The 27,361-nt window shown below is 39.7% G+C and overlaps 1 protein-coding gene and 1 non-coding gene across 3 annotated transcripts in view; both read right to left on the reverse strand.

The window, feature by feature from the left end:
* Nucleotides 1-8,696: 8,696 nt before the first annotated feature.
* KPNA4 (karyopherin subunit alpha 4) overlaps nucleotides 8,697-27,361 on the reverse strand; it is a 42,077-nt gene continuing 23,412 nt past the window's right edge. For both annotated transcript variants that reach the window (XM_090056031.1, XM_090056032.1), the window contains exons 8-17: nucleotides 26,182-26,268; nucleotides 21,703-21,872; nucleotides 21,552-21,596; nucleotides 19,923-20,054; nucleotides 19,511-19,639; nucleotides 17,492-17,596; nucleotides 15,617-15,688; nucleotides 13,085-13,247; nucleotides 11,842-11,936; nucleotides 8,697-10,636 (exon numbers count right to left, since the gene is read on the reverse strand). In XM_090056031.1, the coding sequence (XP_089912157.1) occupies nucleotides 10,538-10,636; nucleotides 11,842-11,936; nucleotides 13,085-13,247; nucleotides 15,617-15,688; nucleotides 17,492-17,596; nucleotides 19,511-19,639; nucleotides 19,923-20,054; nucleotides 21,552-21,596; nucleotides 21,703-21,872; nucleotides 26,182-26,268 (1,097 nt within the window). In that variant the 3' untranslated portion in view covers nucleotides 8,697-10,537. The remainder of the gene's footprint in view (nucleotides 10,637-11,841; nucleotides 11,937-13,084; nucleotides 13,248-15,616; nucleotides 15,689-17,491; nucleotides 17,597-19,510; nucleotides 19,640-19,922; nucleotides 20,055-21,551; nucleotides 21,597-21,702; nucleotides 21,873-26,181; nucleotides 26,269-27,361) is intronic.
* Nucleotides 18,811-19,130, reverse strand: LOC149863042 (small Cajal body-specific RNA 7). The gene has a single exon (XR_016443395.1).

Genomic DNA, 27,361 nt, shown 5'->3' on the forward strand with positions numbered 1-27,361 from the left:
ATTTATAGGGTTGCTGACAATTGTCTTAAAATTGCAGGAAGCAGTTTATGTCCCTTGTAAGATTCAACTACTGACAAGATCTCCTTTGCAAAAGACTCTAGAAGTGGTTGATGCTATTGTGTTGTCTTAGGTCACCCCCTAGCAATTGAGACAATCTTTTTAGTTGCTAAACTTGAGATTCTAGAAGAAATGCAGTTTTTATTGGAAGGCAACAGCCTCTCTACACACTGAAAAGTTCTTCAGACCATTCATTGTTCCTCATAAACTTACATGGAATCAAGTTGGGGTTGGAAGGAACCTCAGAAGGTCATTTAGTCCAATCCCTGCTCAACGCAGGACCATCCCCAGTCAAAGCTTTGTCCAGCTCGGTCTTAAAAACCTCCAAGGATGGAGATTCCATAACCTTTCTGGGTACCCTCCTTGTGACAGAGTTTTTCCTAGTATCTAACCTCAACTTCCCTTGGTGCAACTTGAGACCACTGCTTCTTTTCCTGTAATCTGCCATGACTGAGAATGGTCTAGCTCAGGGGTCAGCAACTGCTAGTATGCATGCCAAGCATGGCACACAAGGCCATTTTCCTTGGCACATGTCGGGACCAGGGTGGCAGCAGCTGTTTGCAGCTGGCTCCAGCTCTGGGTAGCTGCTGCCAGCCCAGAGCCCAGCTTGCTCCCAGCAGGCAGCTGGGATGCTGCAAGCCGTGCTAGGAGCAGCCCAGGCTCTGTGGCTATCAGCAGCTACCCAGAACCAGGGCCAGCTACAGCCTAGAGCCCCAGCAGGCACAGTGTTAGCACCTGCTGCCTTCCCAGAGCCCAGAGACAGCTGGGGCCGGTGGCAGCAGCTGTTTGAAGCCTCCTGGCTGCAGCCAGCCCTGGCTCTGGGTAGCTGCTGATAGCCATGGCTGCTCCCATGGAAGCCCTGCTGCAAGCAGCCCAGGCTGTGGCTGCCAGCAGCTACCCAGAACGTGGGCCAGCTGCAAACATCCGCTGCCTCTCTGCCCTGGCCCCAGACCTGGCCCTCAGCTCCAGGGAGGCAGTACATACCAGCAGCGCTCCCCACTGTGCTGCCCTCACCACTTCTGCAAAGTAACATTGGAACCCGGCACTGTAGGGCACAGCGTGCGGTACAGCAAGCTGCCTGCTTCCAGCTCTCTGCATTGCTGCCCACACTGCTCCCATACACACAGGGGAAGTGTGACAGGGTAGTGGAGAGCTGGCAGCTTTCTGCACCCCCCTGCCTGCTCCATCAGGTTCCAACCCTGCTTGAGGGAGCATTGCCAGTATGTGCTGCCTCCCTGGAGCCCGGGGCTGGGTCTACGAGGCAGCAGATGTTTGCAGCTGGCCCAGGTTCTGGATAGCTGCTGACAGCCACAGAGCCCAGGCTGGGGCCCAGGGGCATTGGGTGGGGGGCAAGGGCCACAAGCAGGGCATCCTGCCACGTACCCCCTGCCCTCATTTTGTTTTTCTGGCATGTCGGCACTCTGGCACCTTCCAAAGTAGGCATTGTGGGGGGTTTCAGTACTCAGGCCAAAAAAACGTTGCCTACCCTTGGTCTAGTTCCATCCTCTTTGGAACCATCCTTCAGGTAGCTGAAGGTTGCTAATACATCCACTCAATTTTCTCTTCTCCATGCTAAATAAGCCCAGTTCCCTCAGCCTCCCCTTGTAAGTCACACCCCTACTAATGCAGCCCATTCTGCTGTTAGCCTTCTCTGCAACAAGACCACACTGTTGGCTCATATTGTTTATTGTCTACTGAACTGCCCCAGATGCTTTTCTGCAAAGCTGCTGCAGCTTAGCTAGGTGGTCCCCAGCCTGTACTGGTGCTTGGGACTGTTTCATTTATAGTGCAGGACTGCACTTGTCCTTATTGAACCTCATGAGATCTCTTGGTTCAGTCCTCCAATTTATCCAGGTCTCCCTAAATGCTACCCCCTACCCTCCAGCATATCTACTACTTCTTCCAGCTTGGTGTCATCTGCCAGCTTGCTAAGGGTGAACTACGCCTTGCTGCTGATGTCTTCCTTCTCAGGCAGCAAGTTTTTTTGTAGCATCTTTCATTGGACCTACCATAGTTGGGAGAGCTCTTGGATAAGCTTATGGGCATCAAGTGACCCTCTTATGTTTGTTCAACAGTTCTCCCAACTACACAGTCCAATAAAATATACCACAAAAATGCTTGCCTCATTGACATTTGCTTGACTATCACAAACTCAGTATTCCATACTTCCTCAGGGGTACCTACTTATCCAGCATACAGAAAGTTTCTCAGAGTTGTTATTGACACAAATTACTATCAATGCAATGTGCTTCTGCTTTTTGGCAATTACAAGTGCTGTCATCCATGAAGCTCATTCAGATGGTCAGGACAAAAACTAATGATTCTTCAAACAAATTTATCATTTGTTCAATACAATTTTTCATCTCTGTTCTACTCAGACTCACGACAGAGAAAAGTCCACTTTAACTCAAATACATTCTATAGTCTGAGTGAGTGTTAATCTAGATTCCATGAAAACAAAACCTTACTTTCTCCTTTACAAATCCCACACCTTGTCCACCCTGATACATCATCTTCAGTTGAGTCCTCAAACCTCTGTGGTCTTGTGCTTTGCTTCTACGTCACATGGCTTCTTGTATTTGTATGACATCACATACAAAGCTCCATTTAAAAAAGACAAGAAAGCAGGAGAATCTTTGTCAATACTACATATCATAAAGCACTGAAATGTACACAGAAATATACATAACTTGAAAGTCTGTTCATTTTTGTAAGCTTGGAAGGATATGAGTTATTTTAACTCAGAGAAAGTGTGAAAAACCTGCAATACAAGGATCACCTGGCTGGGAAAGCAGCTGTATTTAGAATACTGTGTGGCAACTTAAACATAAAAGATAACAAGAAAGCTCAGTTTCTGTCCAGATAAAAACATTTTGTAGTGTCTCTAGACTGGTTGAAGTTATGCAAATTAACTTTTGTGATACCAATTTTTACACATTTATCTTGATTTTTTTTTTTTTTTTTTTTTATTGCAAGCTGTCCTGGGCCTTTTCTGGGAAGGGTGGCATATAAATCAAATACATAAACAAATAAATAAAATTAAGTATATAAATAAATAAATAACACAAAACAATCACTTAATGTTGTTTTCCAGAAATTTAAAGATGTAAGCAGAGCTCTAATCTCAAATTATCAAAATTTTTATAGCTTGAGGAAAAATAAGGCTCATCTTGCACATATTCAGTGTTTGTACCTATTCACGACACCTGAAAAATAAGAAGAAACTTTTAAGTAATTGAAAGATTATAAAATAACACTGAAATTTATCTTTAGGCAAGCTGAATTTTTATCCATCTTTACTGTAGGACAGGTAATGAAATTATGCAATTTTTTCGAAGAGCTGTGTGTCTTCTGAGAATTGCTTTGACCATAAAAGTCTTATTGGCAACTAGTAAGAGTTTGTAAACTTTACATATTTTCTGCTACTGAAATTCCTTTCATAAAGTTTATTTGATCCAGCTGCATTATTAAAATTGTTTCCAGCCTTGCGACCAGCATTCCTGCCAGGAATTTAGCGACACAAATAAAGAAAAATGTGTCTATGGTTTATGTAGCTTACAGGATTTCGATAAGGGCTAATATTAAGACATTTTTAATTTTAGGAGAAAGAAGGAAAATGCAATCTTTTTGGATAAAACTGTAGTATGTTTATTATAGGAACAGCTGCTAGCCATGTAAATATGTTGGCTTCCATTACAATATTCTTGCAATTCTTTAAAAGAAACTCTTGACAAATCCATTGTTTGCAGCAGAATTTTGAAAACAAAAAAAGACATAGGTTAGATATATGCCTTGCACTTGTTCCATTAAATTCTGCTTAGGTTTTTCTAAATTACAAGTTACTAAACATTGCCATTTCCTTTTTTTTTTTTTTTTAAATGTTCCTTAGGAAATAATTGGTTAGCCTCCCAATAACTAAATATAAACATTTAAGTGAAAAATGACACATTCCTGAAAAGCAGCAGCACAGTATGCTGGGAATACTTGGTACCTATTAAAGCCTTCAGTTTTGTGGGGCACAGCTGTACGGTGCTCCTCCTGTGAGAACCCTACAACATGGCTGATTATCCCCTCTCTGGAGCAGACATGATGAGGAACTCCTCCAGTTCCAGGTGGAGTAAGAAAATATATGGACTGCCAATCCCTCAAGTATTTCTTTGGATTAGCAGTCCATTTACACTCTGTAAGGTGTTCACAGTCAATGGTTTTAATCCAGTAGTTCAAATTACAGCACTGTGCGCTACTGTACAAGAGGTTCAAGCCCTTATGATTTTTAGAGGAAGGCATGCACATAAGAATTTTGATTTCCTTCCCCCCCCCCCGAACAAAATGCTAGGAAAGTACAAATTAAAAAAAAACAAACCCAACAACTTTGAATTCCAAAAAAGTTAAGGATTCCAAGGTTAGGAAAAATGCCCAATTTAAGTGTTCATGTGGCCTTAATGTTACAACCCTTACAAAGTAACCTGAAGAAACAATTCTTAATTACATAGCAATATACTGACCATAGGATTCCCACCCCATTTGGTGCACAATTTGGATGCATGTGGGCAAAATAAAGGTTGCTCACAGATATGCATTTCCTCTTACGAGCTTTTCCTTGTAACCTGAATACAGCAGACACACACCTCATGTTAAAGAATCTTGGGAAATTCACAATTTCATACAGGGGGTTAATTTTCATCTCAAAGTATCACAGATAAATCAAGAATTACTATATGAATTTTCAGTATCTGTATAAGGAATATTCATTTAAATTTATGTAGCCAAAAGGTTTAGTATATGCCATGACATTTCTTCTTGGATATTCTTTGACCCATTTAGATTAATTTGATATTTTTGCATGCAGTATAAGAAAATAAACTTATCTTCAACTTTGTCATGTCCAGTTCAACATGCATTCTCTCCCCTGGGTAATCTTAATCTGTATCTTTTGGGGGGAGGAAGGAGCTTAATCTATTGCTACTACACCAGTACACGTTTTATAGGCACATAAAAAAAAAAAGCAAGTAGGCTTGGATTTTTATCAAATTTAACTGCAGCCCCAATATCTAAAGCAGGGGAGTTTTGTCCCTGACTTAACTGTGAAACAACTGGAGAGAACAATCTCAGCTCACTAAATTTATGGGATAGCAAGTTTGCTTCTCCAAGACTAAAAATCATATGCACCCATAGAGCCCAATCTCAGCTCTCATGAGGCTAAATTTGGCAGAACACATGCTTAAGCCCTGCTAGAGTATATGCAATTTAAAAACATTTCAACAAGCTTTCCTGAATTAGGGTTTAAATTAGCTCAACTGAAACCAAGTGAACAGTAAATTTTGATGGTGTAGTTATACTAGTTAGGAGCACAACCCCCTGCCCCCAACTGATACTGTATCAGTACAAGCTCCCCTCTAGACAAAACTTGTACTGGCAAAAGAGCCAAAATAATTTATGTAATTCCAGGAGGTGACTTTAATTACACCTGTAAAATAACTCCTTTCTCCTCTATTAACTGCACCTTTACAGGGATGCTTAAGATACAAAAGAATGAATGTTGGTAGATACCAGTCACTATCACTCTTTAAACTCAATGGAAATGGAAATGATACACTTGCATGATACAAGGTAGACCCATCTCCTTTCAGCGTAGGCAGAAGTGTAACCTAATCACAACAGTACAGGCCTACACGTATAAAAATCAGGAGAATGAGTATAATCTGCTTAATTTTTATTTTCAACTTATTCTCTAACTTTGGAATGGTAGAAATACTTATATTACTGAAACAAGCAAAACTGTTGTAAACACAAGCTGATGATTAAAAACCACAAATTAGCCTTCATAAGAAGGAACAGCACAATAAGCAAATCATAGGAATTATTGAGAAATGAGTGGCATTTTCTAATAGAATAAGGGCCTCTTAATGGAAATGCCAGCTTATTCAAGAACTTCTAAAACTCAGTCTTAAAGGTAGAACTTATGCTCGCCTTTCAGACCAGGATATATTCATGTCTCTTGGCAACAGGCTTTTAAAAATGTGATTTCTCATTGCTAGTGCATCTACCAAGTGGTGGGTACTAGCTCAAGTTATGCCATTTCTCCCACTCGGGTGTACATAAATTTGTACACCTGGTAAAACTCTTAAAATATTAATGTATATGACCAAAAAAAAACACCTCAAAACTGCTCCTATGCCAAGGTCCTAGCATGTAAGCAGCAGCTTCCTGTGTGTGCAGTTACACATGAATACTCTGGGGGTACATCAATCTCAGCCTTTTGGGACATCAATCTGTTAATGTTAATTCCCAAAGTGTTGAAGGTGTAAAGAGCAAAAGTTTTAGACAATTTAAACAAACTGCAAAAAGCACAGCAAACAAAATCTACCTTTTTTTTTAAAATATAGAACCTCAGAAGTAAAAAGATCAGCATCAACTAATATCATTATCTAGCTGCAGGCAATTCCTACCTGAATAGTTAAAATACTATAACATTAGGCCAGACAGACTATATAGCCCAACAAATAGGACAAAGGTTTTGGAGCAAAACTTTGAATCTACTCCCAGATATGCCACTAACATAACAGAATACTAGAGCAAGTTATTCTGTGACTCAAGTACCCTTGGCTGTAAAGTGGAAAATCATGCTTTTTTCGGGCTTATTCAATAAATGAATGAATGCATTACATGGTAGCAATATGTTTGAGATCACACACACACACACACACACACACCCCGCCCCCCGGCCAAACTCGCTTAAAAACCTCTATTGCTACTGCAGGACAAAAAGGAGTGCCAATGATGATCTGTTGAGTGGATTTCAGTATAAAGTGCAAGCAAGGTCAAAAGTTGTTTATGGACCAGTAGGTACCTCTTAGCTTGGAAAAACACAATAAATAAATCAGCAAGGTGCTTACCAGAGATAAAAGGCCCCTTTCTTATACTTTACCTTGTTAACCATCTTCTAAACTGACAGGGTCATTGTGCCTCACAACAAATGCCTTTGTGGGCAAGTTCAAACCATGTCCCACATTGTTGTCTCCTGTCACTATTATGCTATCTGGTAGCCTTCAGACTCTTCACACTGGTGATGACATCTTAGGAGGGCTGAAACAATCAGCCAAAACTGAATACGCTAAACAACACTGATGAAATCCAAATAGCTTTTACTAGCCATTTACCAAATCTCAACCAGTCAAAAAATCCCCACTAGATGAAATTTAGCAGGCTACAAGTATTTTTTTGCTAGTAGTTTTTTTGTTTTTTTTAAACTTTCCCCAAATAAAAAACAGAGGTTTTACAAAATTGGACCAAATTACAGTAGGTAAAACGAGATAAAAAAGAACACACCATGCCAGTCAAACAGGTTCTGATTTCTAGCATCAAGCACAGTGGACTGCACAACACTTGAAAGGGAGATTTTATTTTGTTTACTTTGGTAACAGACTATATAACTTTGCAATTTAAAATGGGTACCTAGCTATTCAAGCCAGTCTACTCTTGCATATAAGCTCAACTCTTAAAAGAATATCTGTACTTTTAAAAAGTTTCTCCTAAAAGCAAGCATGCTTTTCTTGAAGAATAACCATGGCAAAAAAACCCACAGCCAAATTAACTGGAAAATTCTGTAGCTGAATATGTAGCTAGACGTATAAATACAGTAAAACCTCAACCTAGTACCTTCGGAAAGCACCTACTGAAAAGCTATTCAGGTACAAGAATTTGTTAAAATAAAACAACTGCAAATTGCTGTATCATATTACGCATAAAAGCCAGGGCAGGGTGGCACCTTAAAAAGATTAACTCATTCAGAAAGGCATAACCTTTTGTATGTGTAGGCAACAGCCTGATTCAGATTCTATAAATCAACCTGCAGAGAGGTTACTAAAAAGAAAGGCATAAAGTAATTTAAATTAATGCAAAAGGAAAAGGGGGAGGAAGGGCTCTGGGAGAGGTGAAGGTAGGTGTAAAATTAAGATATGCAGCAGCATTGGAGTGATTCTCAATCAACGTGCAATGAAGTCCATTTAGGGGTGCTGTGGGATGCTGCTCAGTATTAGCACTCTTGGGTATACAAACAGTTACAAATGAGCCCCAAGATAAACCCAGAGATTTCCCATAGGAATCCATGGTGTCAAAAATGTTCTAACCTGTTATGGTCTGAATTCTTCACAGCAACAGCATTGGTCTTTTAGGTTTTACTTGTATTTTGGTTACAGAAAAATAAGCGTTGACATTTTCTGAAGGGTGCCTTGAGTCTAAAAGGTTAAGAACACCACTGAGGTAGCCCAATATCCTTGGTAAGTAGAACTACAGCATCCATAACAATTCTGATGGTTAAACTCTATTAATCCCACAATTTTTTAGAATTCCAGTCCTTCAAGAGAAATCTCTCATTTCACTGCCAAATGTCTTACATTAGAAAGTAACAGGAAAATAAAATCATAGAAAGGCATTCTTATTTTCAAGCTCCTTACATGAATAATTTTCTATTTTCTACTTTAAGTCATTCTTTGTCCCATATATCATCCTATACAGCTTTCAGCTCTGAGCCAATAATTATATTAAGAAGAACAATTTGTTAAACCAACCAATCCAAATGCTTGTGTACCCAAATACTTATTAAAAAAGTTATAAGCTTATACAAAAGACACAGCAAATACAACACTGTTATATGTTTTAATGTTTATTTCCCCAAGACAGCCTAGCCTGCTCTCTACTTGGATAAATTTCACAAGCTAGTTTTCTGCTGCTTCTAGTTTTAAACTTTAACCATGTTTCTGATGACAAGGAATGCTGCAAAAATACTCTAGTCCAACAAAGAGTTATGATCACAAAATAATCTTTATCCATTCATTCTACAGTGTTTCAGAATTACCAGTCGATTTTAAAACACAAGGTAGATATAGATGCTAATGGTGGCTAACCTGGTATGTTTTATTATAGCAAACTGTTGTTCATGCAACACTTGTGCTCAAAGGGGAAGGCACAGCATTTCCTACAATGAGCCACCTTATAAAGAGTTTTCCTTTTCGTACAAATTTGTAATGTCACTTTTAATTTAGTGTGCAGAACCTCAAAACTGAGGCATTCTTCCAATTATAAAAACACTTGCATGCTTTTATGCAAGTTTTAAAAATACAAAGTTTTCTCTCTAAAGTGGCTCAAAATAGATTGTTCATGGCTGCCTACATCTAAGATAAAAAGTAGTCTAAAACAATTGGACAGATTAGGCATATTAATTAAGGTGTTCAAACCATGATTTGATTTGTACATCTATTCACACCTCTTCGGTCTTTATTCAGCAGTACATATGCACCAAATTTAAATTTTAGAAGTTTCCATATCATTTTCATAGAAAACAAAGTTTGAAAACAAGTAACATTGAAACACAGCACGGTATTCTACCACAACGGAAACGTCTGGTTACAGGACTCAACAAAATCTAAAAATGAGCTATGCTTGTAGATTACCACATGCAAAGGTCTTCATGTTATCTTTGAAAATGAAAAGGATGATGATTTTATTACCACATTTTACTGTTTTCTACTATTATGGCAACTTGTGTACTGCAACACAGTCTATTTGAGGGGAAATGTATGATTTTTTTCTCCATGCAAAAATCTACACAAATTAGTTTTGATGATATGGAAAGCTTTTTCATAACATCAAACATTCATCTGGTGCAAATGCACAGGGAAGCCTTCCTGAAAATTCTGACTTTACAAACAACTAATAAGCCATACAGGAAAGAAATTAAAAATAACTAAAAGAAAAATTAAAAAGGGAAAAGAAAAAAAAAAAAAAAAACACAGGCTGCAGGAGTAAACTAGAGTCTGCTGCTAAACCGGTCTTTGTTTTTGTGTCCAGTGTAAGTTAACACTTATGAACTCATTTTGATGATTTACTAGGTTTATTATCAGCCCCCTGAAGGCGAATCAAGCTTGCATGCGTTCACATACAGCATCACAACCATACTCTCGTACACACGCCACTCCAAGACTAGGAGTCTGCTTCATGACTGAAGAGCCCTAGATTTGAAACAAGAGCCTGGCTCCACAGCATTGAGTCCAGACATTCATTCAATGTTGTCCATTCACACGGTGCTTCATAGCAAGGCCTGGGCTCATTCTCCTTGGACTTATATGGGCATCCTATTCTCTTTTATGCTTGATGATGATAGTACTGCATTTCCCCCCCCAATTGCTCTAATAAGTCATTGTTCCTTTCTCAGGCACTGAAGATCTTTGACCTGTAGCCCTTTTTCTTTGAACAATCTAAATAAGCATTCAGTGTGAAGTTTTTCATTACATTTTGCCACTCATTCTCACTCGCACCCACTCGCCATCTTGACTTCATTTGGGCTTTTCTGTGATTCCAAATGAAATCTTCACATTTTCTTTCCCGATTTAATGCAGCAGCGGATCCCATGAGCCAAGATTGATGGATCAAACCATTTTTTATTCAGTGCTGCATTGTACCTAACTTCCAAGTCATCGCTCTAAAACTGGAACCCTTCTGCTGGTACATTGGTAGATGAATTGAAACCAAATGTTCCACCTTGTATTGCCTCTGGAACAAGGCTAGGATCTTCATCAATCTGTAACAGAACAAAGAAGCATTTAGAATGGGTACAGAAAGGCTAAACATGACAAATTAGACATGTCTATCATTTTGTACCAGACAGTCACCAGGATCTAGTGTTTAAAAAAAATCCACAGCTTTGTGTAAATAGTTATTGAGACACGTTTTGGTTCATTTGTGGCAGCCTGACCATAGAATCTACAGTCGAGTAACACCTTGTATTTATAAACCTTGCACCCCAAAGAACTGCAAGTTTGTATTAAAACAAAATTACAGACTATATGGCGGATAGGTTGAAGTGTGTGGCAGCGATCACATTAAATTTTTTTGAGGGGGACAGGACAAACTTCTCTTTGCACTTTGAACATAGTAAATTACTTTGAAAAAGCACATTTACGTATTGAGATTACTGGTTTTCAACCTTTTTCATTTGCAGATCCCTAAAAAAATATAAAATGGAGGTGCAGACCCCTTTGAACTGTAAGCGTGGGTATTCACATACTTTTGATTGATAACAGTCATCTTTCATGGACCCCTTAGACAATGTCTACGGATCCCCAGGAGTCTGTGGAACCACCGGTTGAAAACTACTGATTTAGACTAAAATATTCTGAGATATAGTCATGTAGGAAAGAAGAGCTGCTAAGGCCCTTAAGCTTGCTGTCAGATATCTATAAATTGATGATCAGGATTTCAATGCATTATAACACCACCACTTGCTACTCAGTGCAACTGGAAACCTAATAAATGTGAGATTGGCACTATCTAGATACAAGCTAGCTATAAAAAAAATTACTTCTGAAGACCAGAGGAACTTAGGCTAAATAATGTTGGTGCAATGGTTCTCATCCTAGTTATGTATCAAATATTTCTCTTAAAAAGAAGCCCCTCTTTCTAAATGACAACTCGTTCAACTTAGAAGAGCTGATGCAATGAGGTAAGCATGACTTACTTAAATTTTTCCTGTCTACCTATGTCTCCCAACTATCAAAAACCGAAAAATTAGTTTCAGCAAGACATTTTATTTAAAGCATATTTGTTCAAAACACCTCAAAACTGAAGTTTACAGTATATCGCTGGAACAAATATGCACATATCTACCTACTGACACTATCGATCAAATATAATTACAGTAAATGCTAGAAACAGATTTAACCAGTGTAAAGTCTCTAGGCACTTTGATAAATAAAATTAAATGCGACAAAACTACTATACACTTACATCATCTGAAGAGAAGAACTGATCAATGATCTCATAAGCAAGTTTGTAGATGTCTTCATTTTCATGATTCTGTAGCTGTTCAATTTTTTCCAACCCTGCAGGAAATATTTCAGAGAAGGAATCAATCAGAAGGTTAAAATATTAGATCTGACACTTAAGTTAACCTACCACCTGTCGTCTCACCTCACCCATTAAATTCAACTATCCCCATGTTAGCCAAGTCTTGTATAGTTAAAAAAGTTCGGGGGACACTAACAACAGAATTAGAATGCAACATGTTTAGGCTTATCTATACATGCAGCTAATGCTGATTAACTCCATGCATGGATGCTTATTATATTTTTTAATTTACTTTTTTTTTTTTTTTTTTTTTTTTAACTGTGTAACAACTCAATTGGGATTCTCCAACCATGAAAAAGCGTTCAGGAGTTCGGGGAAAATAAAGTAATCATCATCACAGTATTAGTGCCTCAGGCTTTAAGACAGCTACACTATAATGCAGTCACGTAGAATAAGTAGCATGTACCTCCCAGTCAAGGAGACAAAAGCACAGCTACCAGGAAAGTACAGTAGGAAGTTCTCACTCAGGTCAGAGTTTCTTCAGTCACTAAAGCACCTCTCAAATTTTCTGATGCTCCTCTCCTAAACACGATTCACTTACATTTTAAATCCTCTGTCCTTTTTAAAATCTCCTGATCTCCAAAAGCATCACCCTCATCTCAAGTAATGTGCAAGAAAGGTGATTCCCTGAGAACTTGTAGCGATCATTTAAACATTAAAATAGTTACTTTTCCTAAATGGAGAATTCCAGTGGATTGGCAGCTATTTCACAACATTTAAAAGATATTATATCTTTTAGTTATATTTTCAAGGCACCACTATTAATAATTTCTTTTAATCAAATTATTTCCAGATACATTTTTAAATAACTCATTAAGTTTACAACTTAAGGAAAAAGACAGACATAGCAATGTACTATTTTGTAAACTATGGCAAAATAACTTGAAGTTGGGATTCTTCACTTTCATGACTGGATTTCTTACATATTGTATTGGGTTATATAAAGGTTTCCTTAGACAGACAAGTTTGTATCGAGATTCTCTCAAAGCAGTACAAAGTGAAACTGGCATAATAAGAAAGATACGCAACAAATGACTATTACAGAACAGGTAGTAAATGGGCTTCACGGTTCATTATATTTGCAGCTACAGCAAGCTGTAGTGCGAAATAATTTATATCATACCTGCACACTCTTCTATAAGGTTGGCTATGGTTTCCGCTTCATCTTCAGCCATTTTTAATATATTACTTAGTCCATCCAGCACCACTTGTACAACTTGAGCATCTTTTACTGTTAGCAAGTTGCAAAAAGGAGGAATTACATTTTGTTGAATTAAGTATGCCACCTAGAAGAGAGCAATATGTAAATTAAAAATATTTAATTAAACCATGTGCAAGAGCAAAAAAAAAGGAGAAGAGTTACTGAAAAAAGAAATAGAAAAGAAAAAACCCACAAGCCACCACTTTTCAGGAACACAAGTAAGAGCTAGAGTTGATACCTTGCCTCTTAACATCTAAACCTTAAGAATGTTTTAAAGCATTTTAAAAATGTATAAAAATTCAGTCCCACATATCCATTTTATGCTTTGAAAATACATTCTAAATTCAGATTACACAATGAAAACCCACTAACTGGTATAATTTAGTACACTGCGGGCACCATCTACATGTACTATTAATTCATAGCAATAAACTCTGGCATATCATGCTGGAGTGTATTGCTCCCAGGCATTGTGTTTGAACCTGTACCCAGAACCGAAGCATGCTGAGTTGGGTCAGAACAGTCCAGGCTGGCAGGGGGCCTGAGAGGTCAGCTCATCAGCCTGGGGCTGTTCCCCGCCCAGCTCAAGATGCTGCAGAGGGGCTGGCTGGGGCATGAGGGTGCTCCAGTGTGGGGCTAGCCTGCAGGCAGCCCTTGAACTGAAACACCCTTATGCCAAAGCCAGCCCCATCAGCATCTACATGCACACTGCTGGGGAGTAAATAACTCTGCCACAGGACACTACTTGCTAGCCAAGTACTAGCCTACAGCAAAGTTGATTAGTTTGCTCCATCCTAACAGCACTGCACATATATATGCAGAGACATTTACTGCAGAGCTAATTAGGAAACAGCAGTAAAGATCTCGTATAGAGGCGCCCTGTCATCCCAAAGACCAGAAGTAGTCTCAGCCTGACCCCACTGAAGTGGGCTTGGTTTACACTGTGTCCTTGCAAACCCAAACTTTATTTCTATTTGGCAACTGGTGCCCAGCTTTATTGGTATGTGCTGTTGTCAGTGATTTCTACAGAATGCACACACAAAGATGACTGTCAGCAAAGCAGTGAATAAATCCTCCTCCTCCTCACATGGATTTTAAAGCATGTTTTTTGTTCTCTTTTAGAAGAAAATACAGATTCCTACTGCTCAAGAGTCCTATCAGATATGAAACAGATTTTTTTTTAAGCAAGTTACTGTAATGTATTATAACATCACTTTCATCTTTCACCCTCAAAGTTACTCTCCGCCGACATTCCTAGGCCACCAAGTGTGTATTTGAAGCACTTCAGTACTGTACCGTTGTAGAGCTCCCAGCCACTAGGGGTGCACCGATAGAGGTTTTATGAGCCAATGCCCATTTTTAAGGAAGCATATTGGCCAATACCAATCCGAATTCTGATATGCAGCCCAGCAGCTTTGAAGAGGAGCATCTGGCTGGTAAGTCGTCGGGGTGGAAGAGGTGGGGAAGGGGACAAGAGTGGGGACAGGCTGAGGCCCCTGTGGCAAGGGAGGGAGTGGGACTGGGACAGGGGCAGGCGCTGCTCAGTTGGGGCAGGAGATAAGAGCCGTGGCTCATCTGGAGGCCATGTGGAACAGGGGGCAGCTCCCACCACTGCATGCACCCTGGGAGGGCATGGGGGGGCACGCCCCCAGATCTGCATGGGGCAGGCTGGGGCAGCACCTGGCTTCAGCCACCCTAAAATCCACCATTACCTCCCTCACTGCAGGGGCCTCCATTTGTTTCTCCCCCTACAATCCTTTCCTCCCTCCTCCCCTTCTACCACAACAGACTTACCAGCTGGATGCAGCTCTCCAAGCTGCTGGGCTGTGCTCCTCACCATCTACATGCTGCACTGTGGCTCTGCATGCACAGGGCATTTATTGGCCACATTAGGCAAAAAAGTTTGATTTCCAATACAGTCAACTTTCTTTATATCTGTGCCAATCCAATAATTGGACCGATGCATCAGTGCACCTTTACCAGCCACCTCCACCACTAAAGCACTTCAAAAAAAAAAAAAATCACTGTGATGGCATACAGCAGCAGGGCTCTCCAGCCAGAGACTGCAACAGGTAATTGCTCTCCATTCCCCACCAACATCCATGATGAAGGGCGGCCAGGAACAGAACTCCATCTGTGAAATGCTGTAAGCTTGAGCAACCTCATCACACATGGCTGGAGTGTAGATGGCTTAAGAAGTGCTTCAAAGATGTTCCTTACTTCTGAGGATTGTTTCTGAAGCACTTCAGCCATGCACATGTTGGAGCACTTCAGACAAAAAACCTTTGCCCAGGACTCGTCTAGGTCACTCCCAACATGGAAACTAAAAAGTTTCCACATAAATATCATTTCACTAATTCACCAAAAAAATTATTTCAAGGAAGTGGTGTTTGAACAATTTCAGAAGCACCAAAAGGGAAAAAGTGCATTAGTTTTAGGGAAACATTTACTCACTTGATCTTTTCTTCCACTGATTGTTAAGTTGCTTATAGCCCAAGCAGCTTCTTTTTGAGTACCAAAATCACCCTAAAAGACAATAATGATCAATTGTAGATTATTTTATTCATATTTAAAATATTCCTCCTGCTTAAATATAATATTTAAATATAATATTTTAGTAATTGTTTTGTTATAGGAGGACTTAAAATGAGGAAATGAGTAACCCACTTTCATAGTAAACTCAGTTTAAACCTGGGGAGATGGGGGAGAAGGGCAGAAAGAAAGTAAGTATCTTGTAAATGCTAGAAAGTAGGAGGATGAAAGTTTGTTCTTCCCCATGCTCCATCTTCTATTGCCTACGCAGCCTGGAGGACCCCCACTGAGCACTATCCTGCCTGGAAAGTCTTCAGCTGCAGAGGAGGAAAAAGTTTTTCCTCTCCTCTGGAACAAGAATGTGAAGAGAGAAAAAAAAACCAAACAAACCACCCAACTGTACCACTATCTCTTCATCAGCAGCCTGCAACATCTCATAATGATGAGCACTGTACTGGAACTTCAAAATTTCAAGTATATATAGCATTTATAAAATTCCAACAAAAGCACTTTATACCATAGACTCAGCATCCTTTCATCTTCAGGATGCAAAATGGTTTCAGCAGCAACTATAAAAAACAAATCTGTGCTAAAATTTCTATACACTACTAGTGAAATGTCATGAGAAAAAAATAGCTACTTTCAAACTATGTTTTATTATTATTTTGCATCCTATTTCCTCACCCTCCTCTGCTAGGACCCAAGACTTCCCATGCTCTTCCCCCACTCCATTCACTTTGACGTTATTCCCTCCTCTCATCTCAGTGGAAGGAAGGCAAGTATTAAAATGAGAAATATTTTAAAGAGAAATACAACCCAGAACAGAAACTGACAGTGTACTCCACACATGCTCAATCAGGAATTTCAAATCAGTACATTAAAAATACAGTACCATAGCAGTAAGCCTCTTCCCTCCACCACAAAAAGCTGGATGTGGTGATACAAGGCAAGAGGGACTGCTCTGCTAGCTTTTCTGCCTAATCTCAGGAATGTGAGGACACACATGAAGAGTTTCATACTAACAGCAAAAGGCAGTTACTGGCACAGAACTACTACAATTATTGTTACTTTCTCATATAGCTTTCTACTTCTGCATAAGATCCAGGGGTAAAGATTTTAAAAAGGGACATACCCACTGATTCTGTAGCCTGCCAATAAAAGAAAAAATAATTTGGGACCCTTCTGCAGGGAGTGGATACATGGGAGACAAAATTAAGTTTGCAAATGGTATCAGCAAACATCTCTTTTGGTTACTGGGCTGGAGGGAGGGGGAAGCAAAGGGCTCTATATTCACATGAAGGGTATCACCCCCAGGATTATACACAATGGTTGACACCACAAATTACACCAATTCTTGGCTGTTAAGATCCTCAGACATTTAAAAAAACTGGCTTACCTCCATGTCTTCATTTTACAAGGAAGCAAAGAGCTTTTTACCACATCTTACCAATAACAACCATTGTTTTGCATGAAGCAAGGGTGTAGGTTGTAGCCGTGTTCGTCTAAGGACATAGGCAGACAAGGTTATTTGGGTGAATCTGATCTTTTATTAGACCAACTTAAACAGTTGGAAAAAAAAAAGCCTGATCAATGGCACCTTTTGAAGTTTCAATAAGAGACATTTAGACGCTCGTTAAACAAAAAGATTATGTGGCAACTAGCAATTTATGGAAATATACTATTATACTTCGTCCCTAGGGAAACCAACAAAAACAAAGACTTAAAATCTGTAGGAATTTCAAAAATATGCCTCCTTTTTCTTGTGGCCAACAGTACAAAAGGAACGTGTTATCTAACCTTATCTAGAAGATGTATTATCATGGGAACAAGGTTTGCATCTATCACTGCCTGAACTTGCTGCTGATTTCCTGCAGTGATGTTAGATAGGAACCATACTGCTTCCTGCAAAGTAAAAAGTACAGACATTAAATAGTGTGGAGGAGTATTTGAATAACAATTTCTAACTTGAGACTTAAACTTACAATTTAAAAATCAAAGACATACTAGCATCCACAACTGAAAATGGGTTTTTTTGTTATTAAACTGCATTGAAAATCATAACAATCCAGACACAGCAGAAAACTGACAAAGTAGGGGTAACAAAATTATTATTGTAAACTAGAAGAGACAAGAGGATTACACTAAACCTGAAGATTAACTGGCATGATTTCTAAAGTGACCAATGTGTCATTTTAGATTTGACCTCAACAGTTTATTCAGCCATCCTTATGTTCTAATGCCACCACTATTTCCAACTGAAGGCTGAGAGAGCTCTAAAGGAAGTTAGATCTACATTGCTTTTGGCAGGCACTCAAAGATGATACTCACTGCTCTTTATCTCATGAAAAATCTGTTTCCTCTTTATCTCTGTTCTCAAGTATTCCAAAAATATATTTATTCATAAATATGAACAAAAGAAATTATTGTACTCCTAGTTCCACTGACATCAACAGTTTATCCAAGAGAAGAACAGGCAACATATAGATGTAAGAAAAGTGCCATTCTTCCAGAATATAATGCTCAAGACAAGTGAAGTAGGGGTCAGGAAGATAGACGAGTGCCCAACACTGCAGTTATGTTGGACATTGTATTCATTCACTCTGGAAAGTAAATCTGGGCCAGGTAGAGGTTTTTGTTATGGAAGGTTTTGTGTAACATTCTCAGTATCAAAATACAAAGCTTTCATAACTGCATGGACAGTTTCAGGAATTAAGCTTTTAGAAATATCATCTAAATTTAAGATTTTAGCCCCCAACCTGAAAAGGGCACTTTGGTCCAAAAGATTGTGCAGCATGGTCTCAACTGTACAGCTGGTCCAATAAAAAGAAAAAAAGCCATCGTGTTTCTCACTAAGATTATACAAGATAAATTATTCACCCAGAACAATCAGTACTGTACATAAAAGACATTAAAATAAGAGCTTCCATAATCACCACACTTAACCAGATAATTTAGTTACCTTACAATCCACCCTTAGGGCTGCTTTATATAAACCAAATGTTTTCAATTTGTCTCAGTATAACAGCTTATTTGATGCTGCTTATTCAAATTGGGAATACAAGATAGATAACTCCCTGATTCTAATTTATCAAGTCAAATAATCTTGACTAAACCTCTTGGATCAGATCACAGGATCACTTACATCAGTGAACCTGTTAGAGATTTTTAGGATGTCTAGACTAATCTGGTGAGCTTATCTTGGTCTTTAATCATTGGCAATGTTGTAATACAACATGCCTCAGATGCACTCCAAAATCAGCACTTTATCCATCAGTGCCCCCATTTTGAAGCTTTTGTACACTTACACACACATACACTCCTCCCTCCCAAATAGAGCACTACTAAAAGTATAAATTAAGAATTTAATTAGAATAGTTTCCCCAATCACACAAGCCATTCAGACAGACATCCAAATACCTCTTTTTCATCATTTCCAAGAGTCAGTTTAAATCAGCTGTATTCCAATCTTAATAGAATAAAGTAAGTACTCCACATAACAAATCATTAAAGCATGTTATACAAATATGGCAGACCCCTCAGAAATTTTGGTCTGTAAAAGTTAGACTGACAGCCTGCAACACAAGATAAAAGCTGAATTTTTATACAAATCCTAATAAAATAATTTCAGCAAGTCAAGGAAAGTATGATAGTATCAAGCCTTTTAGGTTAGAACTTGGTATAACAAATATGAATTATAAGTACTCACTAGTTTAGGTTATAATTTGTGGAATGCAAAGCATCAGAGAATAAGTGGACAAAATATTTACAACATAAATGACTCAGGGAACAGTTTGGCTTCTATATGTATTTACATACCTTATTAATTTTTTCTTTGGGATGTGTCAGAAGGGCTGGGAAATGTGAAAGTGCTTCACAATTCAGAACTACTTGCGTTTGTTCATCAGTCCCTGTAACAATGTTTCCTACGGCTCTCAGCGCAGCAGTCTGAAACAGAACACTATTTAAAGACTGTGGAACATCTGAAACAGTTGGGAGAACAATTTTCAATGATATTTCTAGAAAGCTGATTCTAAGTTAAAGTATGAAAACACTTAAAGCAAAAAATATTTTATCCAAAAGTAGGGGGGGGGAAAAAAAAAGACATTTGCAGAGTTTCAGAAACTGAAGCACCTGCAGAGACATGTTGCTAAATATTTAAACAATAATCAAACCAAAAGTTACACAAAGTCACTAAGCCTTTGTTTCAGAATGTACAATCTGAACTTACTTGCACTTTAACTTCTTGGTGACTGAGAAGAGGAACCAAATGAGGGACTATTCCAGAATCTATCACCATCTGGATCTGTTCATTACCAGCATCCGTTAGGTAGGAAAGAGCCCAGACTGTATCCACCAATATCTAACATAAAAAAATAGAATTAAACCAATACAAAAGAGGAAGCTCTAAACAACACATGCCAAGTCAGACATGAAAACTATTTTTAGAAACTGGTAAATGAAAACAAAAGCCCAGAGACTACTTAAATGTTTAATGCACATCTCAGAATAAGTTTTTTTCCAACCCAAATTATGTCCTTTATTGATGTAATCCAAGCAACAAAACAGTAACCAAAACAAGCTTTCCTACCACTCTGAAGCATGATATATTTCACTTGAAAAAGCAATTGCATTTTAGACTTTATTATTCCCTTGCTCCTTGGGAGTGCATGTGGCCCCCTGGAGCCGGCTCCGCCCCTGCCCAAACTGGCAGCAGGCAGCAGTAGGGGAGCCAGCTTCGTGCTCCTTCTGCTGCAGCTGCCTTCTGTTGCAGGCAGGGAGCTGTGGACCTGGGTCCCTGGCCCCATAACCCTGGCAGCTGGGGGCCCCCTCCAACAGGGCTGGGGGAGTGTGGGGTACCAGCAAGGGCTGTGGGGGGCCTTTAATCATGAATTTTGCCTTTTTTCTTGGGAAAAACCAGGTGCCCTGCTCATGACATAAGCACCTGGTTCCAGTCATCACAAGTGAGGGCTAATTAACACACAGATCCTGTGTCTGTGTGTTGGGGCGGGGGGCAGACAGACACAGGGTGGGGAAGGAGGAGGTGTACCTTGAAACACTTGACTCTGCTGGGGCCTAGCCCAATAAACTCCATGGAAAAAAAGTGAGCCTCTTGGATTTCGATTAATATCATGCATTGTTTGTGCTATGTATTAGTGTTGCTTAAAAGTGCACTTATTGAGTACCTGTACTAAGACTTATACCAGTTTTTTGGATGAATTAAATGACTGCAGGCATTTTATTTCAAAGTTAACATTTTCAAATTTGCCCCTCACTTCTACGTACTCAGGGACAGCAGGTTCAAAGGGTAGCACAGGCAGAGAGCTGCACTGCAGAAGAAGTTGTGGGAACAAAGGGCAAACAGGTCACTTGACCCCACCCGAATTAAATTTTTTGCTGCGGTATTTGGGGAGGGACAAATTCAAGGCAAAGCTCCAATAATTAGATTATATACCTGGAAATTACTATGAATTTATACACTTTCCATATATAGAATCTAATTATTGAGGGGTTCTCTTATATTCAGGGTTGTCTTGTATTTGAGCAAGTACAGCGTTTATTAAAAGGATAAGTGGACTGCATAAACAGCTGCTTTTCTTATGTAAAGAAAAGTACATTCAGTATGTATTCATAACATTATAAACATTTCCTTCCATATATGCATAAGGCATTTGAAATGCATGCTCTCAAAAGAAGTCCTTAGGAAGCAAAAGGAAGACGAGAGGCTTAACATTTCTTTTCTTAAAAGGTACCTCGCCATGATCAGCTGCTTCTAAAATGACCTTAGGCTATAATCACCAGAAGTGCCAGAATGATATACTTGATTAAGAAGCACTTTATGGGAAATTTTATTACTTACATTTACATCTGTGTGGTGAATTAAAACACAGAGGGCTGGAAGGATCTGAGGAAGGGAGGCAGATAGAAAACATTTAATGTTAAATAATGTTCAAGACATTCACCAGTTCCAGTATAATACATTTAAATTTATAAACATAAATTTAATTCACCTCCTGAATGGTTTCCATCGGTGGAGGTGGATCTTTGTGACGGCACAAGTTGACCATGACCCATGTAACATTTCTTAAGAATGTTATAGGAATAGATGGGCTGATGAAGGACAACAGGGGCTTCACAACTCCAAGACTAATAACATAATCTCTACATTGAGGTCCATCACCTGTATAAACAGCAAGTGATTTTATGAGGTAAAAACTATTTTACAAAAATGGCTTCTACAGAACCATTTTCTGAGGTTAAAAGTAAACAATTCAGGGCTGAATTTTCAAAGCAACCTAGGAGCTATTCTCTCTATTCACAAGTACAACCTGTGCTGTAAATGTGGCTCCAGGGGTTGAACCACTGGATACACTGCTGTAACCTTTAGCAAGAGACGATGTCAGAATACATTATTTCCCAGTACCTACTGATCAGCATTACTAACCAAAATACTAATAGCTCAAAAGAACCAAAAACAAAACAGAAACCCCCCATAAACATCTTTTCACTGCTAAAGGAATGTAAGCAGTATAAAATGACCCATCCAGTGTTCAGTATTTTGGGAAAGCAGGCAGCTTTTTATGAGTCTTGTGAATGTAAACCTCTCAGAAAATGAGGGTTCACTGTCCATGGCACTGGATCCATCCACAAGGACAGCACTAATGAAAGTCAAGGGGCTTGTTCAAGATGCAGTAAATAACTCTATTTTGATTCCCTCTCCCAGTAAGTACTTGAATTCTAGAAAGACTGGCTATCTACAATACAAACACAGAAAAGTGGCAATTGATAACAAAGGGGGGGAAGGCAGGGATACTGCAACACAGATTAATGGAACCCCAAAGGTACAGATCAGAGATTTATGTAAAAGTGACCTGTGAAAGGTTTGTTACTTAAACACAACAAAACATTCTTTTTTTCCTCTCTGTCCCTAGATGTATTCAAGTCAGCAAGGCCGGATGAGCTTCATCCCAAGATCCTGAAGGAACTGGCAGAGGAGATCTCAGAGCCCTTGTCAATGCTCTTCATACAGTCATGGGAGATGAGCCAGGTTCCACAGGACTGGGAAAAGGCCTATATAATGCACACCCCGCCCTCCCTTAAAAAAAAAAAAAAAAGCAAGGAGGGGGACTCAGGGAACTACAGACCAGTTCGGCTTCACCTCAATACCTGGGAAGCTACTGGAGCATATCCTAAGGGAGGCATCTGGAGGAGGAAGAGAACCAGCTTCAGCCAGTACAGATTTATGAAAAACAAATCATGTCAAACCTGATCTCCTTCTTTGACCAAGTTACTACTTGGGTGGATGAAGAAAATACTGAAGATATAATATACCTGGACTTCAGCAAGCATTTGACAATGTCCCCACATGACTCTCTCAAACAAACTGGAGAAATGTGGGTTAGATAAAACTTCTACAAGTTAGATACATAGCTGCTGGGCTCAAAAGCCACAAACAAAGGGTAATTATTAACGGATCCATGTCTGAATAGCAGGAAGTTTCTAGTGGAGTCCCACAGAGATCTGTCCTCAGCCCAGTGCTATTTAATGTGTTTACCAACAATTTCAATGCTGGAATAGAAAGCTTCTTGAGCAAGTTTGCAGAGAACATGAAACTGGGAAGGACTATGAACACATTAGAGGATGTGAGCACAACTGAGAAGGATCCTGACAGATTGGAAAGTTGGGCTAGACTAACAGGATTAAGTTCAACGCAGATACATGAAAGGTGCTAAGCCTCGAAAGGAATAATCCAAAGCAAATAAAAATGGGCGACACCTGGCCGAATGGCAGCACTACGGAAAAGGACTCGAGAGTCTTGGTAGATACCAGAATTGCCATGAGTCTGCCATGTGATGCAGCCACACGAAAGGTAAATATGGTTTTGGGCCAAATCAATAGAAAAATTACGTGCAAGACAGGAGGTGACAGTGCCTCTCTACTTGGTATTGGTTAGGCCTCATTTGGAGTCCATGTGCAGTTTTGGGCTCCACATTTTTAAAAGGATGTGGAGAAGTTAGAGAGGGTCCAAAGGTCAGCAACAAGGATAATCAAGGCCTTAGCAGGCAAGTCATATGAGGATAGTCTGAAGGAGCTAGGAAGATTCAGTTTGCAGAAAAGATGCTTAAGGGTCATGACAGCAGTCTTGAAATACTTGAAAGACTACCATAAGAAGGAAGTCACTTTTTTCTCTCTTGTTGTAGAGAGGACACAGACCAATAGCTTGAAGTTACAGCAAAGTAAACTTAGATTAGATATCCATAAAAAAATCTTCACTGCAAGAACACTGAAACAGACTCTCTAGGGAAGCTGTAGACTTTCCATCACTGGAGATGTTCAAGAATAAGCTGGATAGCCACTGGTTAGGGATGACATAGGTGTAGGTGTGCCTATTTTCTACCATGGGTATTTCCCATACCTCTGGGCTTTGCTGGTTGCTCCCTGCCCTCCTCCCCCTGGCTTCTTCTGCAACTTGTCAGGATGTTTTCAAGCTTCCTCAGAGGCTCTGGGTGTTGTCTACAGCTAAGGCTAGGGACTTTGACTGAGGTGTGCCAATTTTCCTGCTGGGACCAAAGCCTGGCAAGAAGGTCTCTCCCCTCAGCTCAAAGTTAGACTGGTCACCATACTTGGTGTCAGGAAGGAATTTTAACCCATCGTCAGACTGCTATGGACTGTGGGGTTTTTCCCTTCCTCTGTAGTGGGGGCTGTGGCCTCCTACCCAAGACCTCTCAAACATGTATTGACATTTTATAGAAGCAAGACACTGGTTGCTGTGGTTCCCTTACTTTACCTGTGGCAGGTTAGGGTTAGTCTTATGTAGAATTTAAATGATAGTTGTTTGAGATTGTTTGGATAGGGATGACTGCGCCTCAGGCAGGGGGATGGGACTAGATGACCTCTGGAGGTCCCTTCCAACTCTACTCCTCTATGACTATGTAGTTTCATAGTAGCTAGAGTCGGAAGGGACCTAGGTAGATCATCTAGTCCGACCCCCTGCCTTGGCAGGAAAGAGCACCGGGGTCAGATGACCCCGGCAAGGTGCTCATCTAACTTCCTTTTAAAAATCCCCAGGCTAGGAGCCTGCACCACTTCCCCTGGAAGCCGGTTCCAGGCCCTACCCGCCCTGACTGTGAAGTAGCGCCTCCTAATATCTAATCTAAACCTACCCTCCGCCAGCTTGTGACCGTTATTCCTGGTCACTCCTGGCAGCACACGGGGGAACAGGGACTCCCCCAATACCTGCTGATCCCCCCTGACCAGTTTGTAGCAGGCCACAAGGTCCCCCCTTAACCTTCTCTTGTGGAGGCTAAACAGGTTCAGGTCCCGTAGCCTCTCCTCATAAGGCCTGCCCTGCTGACCCCTGATCATACGAGTGGCCCTCCTCTGGACTCTTTCCATATCGTCCACGTCCCTCTTGAAGTGTGGCGCCCAGAACTGGACGCAGTACTCCAGCCGCGGCCTGACCAGTGCCGCATAGAGGGGGAGGATCACCTCCCTGGACCTGCTCGAGATGCATCTGTGGATGCATGACAGGGTACGGTTGGCCTTCTTGACTGCCTCCCCACACTGCTGGCCCATGTTCATCGTGGAGTCAATGACGACTCCAAGATCCTTTTCCGTCTCCATGCTGGCAAGAGGGGAGTTCCCCAACCTGTAAGTGTGGTGCCGGTTCTTCCTCCCCATGTGCAACACCTTGCACTTATCAGTGTTAAACCCCATCCTATTCTCATCCGCCCACCGTTGCAACCTGTCAAGGTCAGCTTGTAGCCTATTGCACCCTTCTAGTGCACCCACATACCCCCACATCTTAGTGTCATCAGCAAACTTGAACAGGGTGCTTTCTACCCCCTCATCCACACAACTAAGCACCCAGAGTTATCCTCACTGCAGTATTCAACTTGTATTCCTGACAGGACAGAAAATAGCGTCATCCCATACACAATTTTGTAAGAATCCATTTTAGCAAAACTAGAGAAGTTTTAAGATTAGTTTGATATGAACTAATCAATGCCAAAATATGCATTCTAAGGCATATTGGCACTAAAAGAATGATCCATCTTCCAGCAGTACAGGCATAAATTTAGACTACACCACTATAAAATGTGAGTATCACTTAAAATAAAGAACAGAAAGTGGAAGATTTAAAGAAGTCAAAATGGCTTGGCCAGATGAAACTCCAAAGTTTCCCAGCCTTCAAAACGAAAGACAGTTAGTGCAGTTTACATAATTTGAATCTTTTTTGTCTAACATTACTTTGTTGGGAATGAAAGATGAGAGTGCTAGACGAACTGAATTTGAGAAAGCAAGAATTAAATACAAGACACTTTTTGGAGAAAAAAAACCCCTCTGTATGTGAGCCAGCCCCATTTGAATAATCACTCTATTCAACTTCTGGTTGATTATACTTCCAATTCTTAATAAATAGCATCCTAACCAGTTTAAGAATTTGATTTGCAAAGCAGCTTTGAATTGTTATACTAAGTGACACAAACCTATGATATTGCCTAAAGCCCATACTGCTTGCTCACAAACATTTTGATGGGGCGAATGCAGCAGTCTCAGAAAAAGTGGCACAGCATCTGAAAAATAAAGCATTCCATTATTAAGTCTTAGCTCTGAAAAAGACGAGTTCATTCATATAGTTAGCTCTAAAGTGAAACACTGGCTTTCCTTTATCCCATGGGTAATACCTTCTCTGGTTAATGAGGCTTGACCCTGTTTCCAAAATATGCCAAAGTATAAACAATGCATCCTAAGACACCTTTTCTTTTATGTTCTTTCACAGACAGGTCTGTAAAAGATTCCAGTAGCTTCGTTCTAAATTTGCAGTGAGGTTTGTTATTCATTTAACTGTATCCATCAGAAACCTTCTGCAAAAAATGTCCGAGACAAAGTCCACACACAAAGCAAATTAGGTTACTAATCATCAAGAATATTTTTGATATTCTTTTCCATCTGTTATCAATGGAAGTTTTATTCAGAATCTTTGATGAAGATCTCTAAAAACTATTCAAGATATACAAAGCAACATAAGCTATTTCCTATATCTTGTCTTCCCTATTCTTTCAGTGTGAAATTGAAATTTCCCTAAACTAAAGGGAAGGCCAAATTTACCATTACAAGAGATTTTGAAGTTTCAAATATCATCAATAAATGACTACCCAAGGACTGCCTAAAGTAGCAGCTTTAAATAGTCGTTATTAAGAACAAGGCACTTGCACTTCTACCCCATATGGGGAAAATTAGGGGCAGGAGCCGGCTCCCAAGTAGTTACTGGTTTAAGTAAACCAATCTTTAAAACATATTAACTATTTGAAACAAGACTACATGTCAAATCCTTATCTCAAAGCTACTTGCTTGTGTGGTAAGCAGGTGTAATTTTAACAAAACTTTGTTTCACAGTTAAATATTTTTCTCAACACCAATCCCATGTTACATTTCTTTAGTATACTATGACTAAGCAAGTTTTATTCAATGTTAAGCAAAAGGAATTACAATCTCACTTTGTAACCAGAGGAAAATATCCCAGGCGTTTCCAATGAATACCAAGCAAAGCAGACAAGGTTTTCATAGCTATAAGCCATTATCAAAGAATAAATATTTCCATAATGCTTAATCAGGGAAACTTCTAATGAAGTTAAATCTCTGTATACACTGTTTCTAATAAGACCA

This window comes from Crocodylus siamensis, chromosome 6 (assembly GCF_052110815.1).
Source record: "Crocodylus siamensis isolate JL-2025a chromosome 6, ASM5211081v1, whole genome shotgun sequence".
NCBI lineage: Eukaryota > Metazoa > Chordata > Crocodylia > Crocodylidae > Crocodylus > Crocodylus siamensis.